This window comes from Gossypium hirsutum, chromosome D04 (genome assembly GCF_007990345.1).
Source record: "Gossypium hirsutum isolate 1008001.06 chromosome D04, Gossypium_hirsutum_v2.1, whole genome shotgun sequence".
In the NCBI taxonomy this organism is placed as follows: Eukaryota; Viridiplantae; Streptophyta; class Magnoliopsida; order Malvales; family Malvaceae; genus Gossypium; species Gossypium hirsutum.
In genome coordinates, this window is record NC_053440.1 from 17,306,766 (window position 1) to 17,314,670 (window position 7,905).

At 33.9% G+C, this 7,905-nt stretch overlaps 1 protein-coding gene across 1 annotated transcript; it reads right to left on the reverse strand.

The window, feature by feature from the left end:
- Positions 1 to 4,372: 4,372 nt before the first annotated feature.
- Positions 4,373 to 7,532, reverse strand: LOC107898490 (uncharacterized membrane protein At3g27390). Its single transcript, XM_016823954.2, has 10 exons — positions 6,980 to 7,532; positions 6,740 to 6,848; positions 6,457 to 6,649; positions 6,216 to 6,352; positions 5,840 to 6,128; positions 5,646 to 5,752; positions 5,429 to 5,564; positions 5,107 to 5,302; positions 4,775 to 5,015; positions 4,373 to 4,687 (listed from the first exon to the last, which is right to left on the reverse strand). Exons 1-10 carry the CDS (start codon positions 7,071 to 7,073, stop codon positions 4,447 to 4,449), a joined length of 1,743 nt encoding a protein of 580 aa, XP_016679443.1. The 5' UTR covers positions 7,074 to 7,532; the 3' UTR covers positions 4,373 to 4,446.
- Between the last annotated feature and the right edge of the window lie 373 nt (positions 7,533 to 7,905).

A 7,905-nucleotide genomic window follows, 5' to 3' on the forward strand; every position in this document is an offset into this window, starting at 1 on the left:
TCATATACAGATAGCAATTGGGTAAGCTTGAGAACAAATGGTTCGGTTAGACTTGATGAAGGCTTTGCAATAGCTAGAGGTTTTGTGTGTGATCATAATGATGGGTGGATCATGGGGTTCTGTAGGTATTTGGGCAATTGTACGGTGGTAGAGGCTGAACTTTGGGGGATATTAAATGGCTTAAATCTTATTTTGGACAGATGGTTCGAAAGGGTCTTAATCCAAACTGACAGCATTGAAGCTGTTAACGCTATTCAAGAAGGTTCTTCAGGAAATTCTAATTTTGCACTCGTTAGAAGAATTCATCTTATCCTTAAAATGGTAAAATAGTGGAGGATTCAACGTATACTTCATGAAGAGAATCTAGTTGCTAATAGTCTGGCCAAGTCAGTTCATTCTAAAAGGCTAGGCTTAAGATTGGTTAAGGATTTAACTTATTGATTTTGTAACCTTTTCTTTTCACAAATATATATATATAAAAGGCATGTAAGTGGAAAATGCTCATCTTTTTCTTTCTTCTCCACTGAAACAACTAAATAAAAACCTAAAGACCATTTTTGAAAGCTTTGTACATTAGGTCCTTGATTAGGTAAATTTTTCTAAGTCATTTTCTTGTAATTTTTCTATTTTTGAGGTTATGAGAGCTTAATTTAGCTAGCCTATGAACCAATTTGCAAAACTGTTAAAGTTTTTGAAAGTTTCGATTATTGATTTCTTGAATATTTTAATGTTAAATTGATAGATTTTAAGCTTAGATGTGAAAAATGACTAAATTGTAATGTTTAAATTGTTAGTTTTGTACATAAGGACTAAAGTGAATAGATTGTGAAATTAATATGAAATTTTAATAATAATATATAGTAGGGAGTCCTTAAGGGATGTAATTGAAATCAGTTTTAAAATTAAACCTAAAAATTTAAAGATATAACTATTTCGATTTTAGGGAGTAAATTGAATAAAATGCAAAACTTTAGGGGTATTGAAAAATAAAATTTCATAGGTTCAAAAATATCATGGCATAAGATAAAAAATATTTGGTATTGATAAATTATTTAAAATAATTAATTAGATCAAGAATTGAATCAAATTGGAGATAATCAAGAAAAAACAAAAATTATCGATTAGTCCCTGAAGATTCAATTTTTTTACTATTTTTCCAGATAAGTTCATATGGTATATATATGTGTTTAAATAATTATGTCTTTAGGGGTATTGAAAAATAAAATTTCATAGGTTCAAAAAAATCATGGCATAACATAAAAAAGGTTTGGTATTGATAAATTATTTAAAATAATTAATTAGATCAAGAATTGAATCAAACTGGAGATAATCAAGGAAAAATAAAAATTATCGATTAGTCCCTGAAGATTCAATTTGTTTACTGTTTTTCCAGATAAGTTCATATGGTATATATATGTGTTTAAATAATTATGTGTTTGATTTGTATATGTATAATTGATTATGAATTAATTTTTGGGAAATTGGTATGAAAGGTGATATTTGGACTAAATTGCAAAGAAATGTTAATTTGTGTAATATGCCCATTTGAAGTTAGTAAATGTTAGGATACGATTGGCATGCCAATAGGGTTTTATGCGCACTTGTACGGGATTAGTTACAGATGTTACTAAGTTCCAATATTTGTTGCGGAATCGAAGATACATGTTACATAGGTTTAGCTTGGACCGGTAACTTGATGTTGTTTTAAAGGTTTAATCCAGATAGGTAACCTGACATGTATATTTTCATCTTGGATAATCAATCTGACGTGTTGCTATAAAGTTTTAGCCTGGACTAGGAACCTGACACGAGTATACATAGCTCGGACAAGCAATTGGAGTAACGGAGATACCTGTGTATCCAAATCCGTTTACTAGGGTTCATCGGGCGAAACAGTTAAAGTGAAAATCAAAAAGTAAAATTACATGATATGAAATTGATATCCAAATGGACAATTTTTGAATTGAACATGAGTATGGTATTGAAATGTTGATATTGTGATATATATATATATATACATAATTGTATCTTTCTTTTATTGAATAAGCTTTGAGTTTGGTTCAGTAAATGACTTGAATTAGCATGTTATGTACTTGTGATATCATATGATTTGATTATAAGTAAATACTCACCTTGTTAATGTTTTGGTTTGCCATGTTAGGAACATTGAAGTGAGTTAATCTTCTGCGCGTTTAATTGGATTTAATTTCAATTGTTATTTGGTTGCCTTAATTTTAGATAATTTATGTTATTTTGTTTAATTACTTTTAATTTGGTTGTTCGTAATATGATTTTAGATTAGCATTATTTAGCCCGATTAGTGTAAAATATTAATTTAAGTTTAATTCAACCTCCCTTGGATACGATTCTTAAAATACTTCCCAGAGTGTTTCGTTGTAACATTATTCTATATTACAATTTGACTCGCACACTTGCAGACACCATTATTTTATTTATTATCTATTTTGTTGTAGTATTTCCACTACAAATGTTCGCATGTCTAGCAGTGGTCAAGAGTTGATTGATCTTCCTGAGGGGCACAAAACCATTGGTGTCAAGTGGGTCTACAAGACAAAACTGAATGAAAATGGGGAGGTTGACAAGTGCAAGGCATAGTTAGTGGTAATGGGGTACAAACAAGAGTATGGTGTGGACTACATGGAAGTTTTTGCCCCAGTTGCAAGGCATGACACCATTAGATTGGTGATTACTTTAGCAACGCAGAACTTTTGGTCTATCTTCCAGTTAGATGTCAAATCGACATTCTTACATGGATACTTAGAGAAAGGGGTATTTATTGAACAACCCCCTAGTTATATTAAGGTTATATTAAGGTTGGAAATGAGCATAAAGTTTATTGATTGAATAAAGCTCTTTATGGACTAAAACAAGTTCCACATGCTTGGTATGGTCACATTTAGGGTTATTTTTTAAAAGTAAGGTTTCAAAGGTGTCCATATGAACATACACTTTTTGTTAAAATTGGAGATAATGGGAAAATGCTCATTGTGTACTTAATGTTGACGATCTTATTTTTACTACGAATGATAGGGTCATGTTTGATGATTTCAAGAAATCTATAATAGATTAGTTTGATATGTCTAGTCTTAGGAAGATGCACTATTTCCTTGGCCTACAAGTGATACAATCTGATGATAGAATTTTTGTCTCCTAGAAAAAGTATGTGAGAGAAATTACAGATTCAAGATGACGGATTGCAACTCTACCAACACTCTAACTGAGTTTGGCTTAAAACTAATTAGAAAAGAGATGAGAAGAAGGTGAATAGCACACTTTACAAGCAATTTATAGGCAGTTTGATGTATCTAATTGCTACGATGCCAGATATTATGTATCATGTGAGTCTTATTAGTAGGTACATGGAGAGTCCAACTGAAAGGCCTTTATTAGCTGCCAAGAGAATCCTTCGTTACTTGCAAGGAACCAATGATTTTGGTATTTTCTACAAGAATGGTGAAAAGTCAAACATGATTGGCTTCACTGATAATGATTATGTAGGAGATCAAGATGATAGAAGAAGCACTTCAGGCTATGTTTTTATGCTTGGCACAGGGGTTATTTCGTGGTCATCTAAGAAGCAATCCATTTACACATTATCAAACACAAAAGTTGAATTTGTTGCTACTACAACTTGTGCTTGTCAAGCTATTTGGCTTAGGAGAATCCTTGAACAACTACAATTCAAACCAGAAAGAGCCACTACAATTTTCTATGATAACAACTCAACCATTAAGTCGAAGAATCTTATGTTGCATGGAAGAAGCAAGCATATTGATGTAAAATATTACTTTCTGTGAGGTCTTAGCAATGAAGGAACAATTGAGCTAGAGTACTGCAGAAGAAAAGATCAAGTTGTTGATGTATTTATCAAGCCTCTTAAGTTGGCATCATTTGTCAAGTTCTAGAAAATCTTGGCCTTTGATGTCAAGTAGTATGTACTAAACTGAAAATGTACTTTCTGTTTAAAGAGAGGGCTGTTGAGATGGTTTTATATTTAGTAAATAAATCACCCCTAAAAGTTAAGGATTATCAAATATGGTTGAAGATTTTTCTCGTATTTAATTTTTTGTTATTTTTAACTTTGAACTTACTAATTTTAACTATTGTAAAGCATATAAAAAATTAGAGCCATTTGAAATTATTTATCAACTCAATACAAATATTTTTCTCTCATTTGAATTAAGAGCTGATTATTTTCTCTTTCTCTGCTTGTAAGAGCAACAATAAGTTGGTTATTGTTTCACTATTTCATTTTTATTAAACATACCATGTACATATCATAATTTCATGTTATAACAAAAACTTCAAGCTATTAGGCATGGTTAATTGTGCCAGTTCGTGGAGTATTAAGGAAGTGAAACGAGGGAAGGCTAAAATTAAAATCCAAAAATGATATGTGGGGCAAATGTTGACACCGATCCTACATCATGCAATTTCTATATCCCTAGCAATAGTAGATTGTAATTCTTGATCAGACATGTTGCTTGTATTCCTATTGAAGGATTTATTGCTAAATATCATGGCAAGGGCACTCTTTGATCTCCGAATTGGTTGAGTCCCCCCGTTACTCTTTTTTGCCAGATCCTCCGATAGTATGTTGACAAGATTCTCGAAAAGCCGCCGGAATGTTGGATACCTTGACACTGATTTTGTAATCCCTTGTAACCTTTATTAAGAAGCAAAAACAATGAGGTTCGATTAGGAAAGCATGACAGAATGTCAAGAAAGATTAACATGTTAGTTGCATTCTCACCTTCGGGCTATTGCATCAAGCTCAGCTCGTTTACGGTCAGATTCGGGAGGAGATCCGATCTTTGAAATTTTCAACCTTTCTGGATCACCACAGAGCAAAACTAATTTGCCTAAGTAATCCTCTTCTTCCTCGGAGAGATTCTCAGATTTTATTTGCTCCTTTAATATCAAAAAGGGGTTAAGAAACCAATCGAAGAAGGTGTCTTTTGGTCTGTTTGTAGCCGTTATTTCAGTATTGTCACCTATATAGAAGCATCCATTTGGAAGTTTATGACAATGATCTCTTTCATAAGTTTTCTTGGGGTTACATAAGAAAAAACAAAATTTACTTACTCAATAATATGCCAGATCTATTGTTGTTCACAGAGCGCAATAGTGTTTGAAGAAGGCAATAAGCTGGCAAGCCTATCCCGATCACTCTACTTCCTTTGGTCAACTTGGCCTCTTCAATGTCTTTTGAGGTTATCAGCCTTTCAGAAACCATTTTTTCCCCATGGCGCCGGCACTCCTTAAATAAGCCCTCAAGTAGCTATATAATCATAAACAAACTCTTTTAGCAACCAATTACTGTAAGATATGAATATCTTCAAATTTTAGTATCAGATGCAAGAAACAAAATGCAGGTTCTATTCCAAATGGAAAACAGATAATTCACCTCGAGTGGCTTCAAATCAATCCTTGTATTCGTAAGTGAATCCATACGAGCAGGAGGATGAGGTTTCAAGGAGTCAAATTCCGATAATGAGCCTGCATTAGAGATGGGCTCCTTTAGGTTTTGGCGATACTTAGGCCTGTTTATAAAAGAAAACCTGTAAAAATTTGTCCTGTTGTTATATATAATAGTGATAAGTTATTAGAGTGCCAAATAAAACCTGGCAAAGCAAGATCCTTCAGGCATGTCAAGGACATCATTGCTGTATTCATCGTATATGGACAACGAAGCAATAACGTAACAAAGTCCGAACCAAAATGAGGATTCCTGAATTAAGAAAAACCCACAAAATCGAGTTATATGTTGAACGGAAATATGGACAAGGAAGACAAAAGCTATGTAGAAGATATTAACCTGATAAACAATCACCCCTGCGTAGGCACCGAGGAAGATGCTGGAGACCATGGAGCCCAACACTGCTCCAACAGTAGCCAGTGGCCAAAGTAAGATAGCAAGGCCTGCAAATGGTACGCATATAGTCTCCAAGAAAGGGCCTTCTCGACCTATAAGGTCATGAAATAATCGACGCCACCCCTTATAGAGCATGTAAGGACTTTTACATAGGGCAATAAGCAAAATCACAGGAAAATCTACCATAAAACCAAGCACCGCAGCTATAAGCGCTGGTGGAAGATAAAGAAATCTGCATATGATGATCATAGAAAAGTCAGTTGAACATAAGTAATTCTTTTGAACATGAAACCAGTAAGAGCAAGAACCGCATATCTACCTAATCTCGTAGTATTTTCCATTTGGAGGCCCTTTCTGTCGCAGGTCTTCCATTAACGAGACATAGGAATGGAAACAAACATCATAGAAATCCCTGACTACAGTGAAGCTGCCACTGATAGTGCTCAGTGTGCCATCCTGGAAACAAATCGATATAAGTCTCCCTTTCATGATACAAGAACAAGAGACGTTAATCTATGAAAAAATTTTATATTATCGGAACACGGATGCTTAAGACATACATAAAAACAATGGACAAACACATTGGTCTTTCCTTTTCCTACAGCATCAAAAGTAGCAAATATCGGTGAAAGAAAGCCGTACAATACACCCCCTATGCTACTTCCAACAATGCCAACGACGACCCATAATATCAAGACAACCGGTAGGAATACGCAAATAAAGAGCTTCAGAAATGGTCCTAATAGTTTAGTTCTGCTCAATAAGGAGATAAACAGAGTAAGAAACCGAATAAAATAATATGGAGGCAAAGCAAATGGGAAAGTCAGGGGGCAAGAAAATCACCTCACAATGCTATAACAGGTCCAGTAACCATGAAACGGCAAAAGCCCCAATATGATGGATGAGTTTACGATTGTAATAATAAGACATATCAGTGGGCAGAAAACGATTCCTGAATGTATAATGCAGTGCAAGATTTCAATTCCTTAGTTGGATACAAAAACAAAAACATAACCAATTTGAATGTATTTCCTTAAACTGCATGTCCTAAAAACAACATAAAAACAGATTTAAATCACTCACCTTTAATTGTGCCTAACAGTAGCAAGCCAAAGAAGTAAGGTAGAAAGCATATAAAGTTCCATAAAGTAGCCAAAAACCCCTTTGGAGCCTCCATATTTTCTCCAGATCTCAACAATGTTTAAACTGTCCCAGTCCACTATAACCAATTTGCCTCAAAACCCAACATCAAAAACTTACAAAAAAAAAAATTAAGTATAGTTTATCTCGGTAGCTGGCTCCAAATCACAATGGGACTGCCAAAATATTTGAGAGTCTGGAACCCTTGGTTTGATAAAAGCTTAAAGCTTTGAATGTAAAACTAACTGAAAAATATCACATGGGATGTGCAGATTAAGAGCATATTTGACAGTTGATAAATCAGTCAATAAGCAAAGAAATGTTTAGCTTCTTTGGTTTTCTTTTTTTTTTTTTCACTAAAATTTCCCCGGGGGGGGGGGGCCGTTGGCCTGAACTGGAAGTTAAGCAATCTTGAAATACTGTGCCTCCATTTGAATCAGACAAAATAATTGGAAAACAATGTCAAAACTAATAAAGATCTAAATTAAAAAAAAAAAGTGGCCATGGCAATATCCTTGTAAAACTTTTGGTTTGGTTTTAACAGCAAACCTAACTTTATAGTTGAATGTCACCCTTGCTCATCACCATGCCACGTAGGAAAGTAATTGCATGGGCTGACGCGTGATTAAAAGTGCGCGTGGTGTCTAATAATTGACGTTTGTGTCTCAAACCTTGGTCCGTGTGTTGTCGGCATCTTGATCGTTGCTGTTCGAAAATTATTAAAATATGTTTTAAGAGAAAGAGACTGTTCTTCTTTCATTCAACCAAAAAAAAAAAAAAAACAAGCTTAAGTGCTCTCTGATTATTACTTAATAAAATATGACAAGCGGAATGGATACCTTTTCTTTTTCTATTAACACTTTACATTT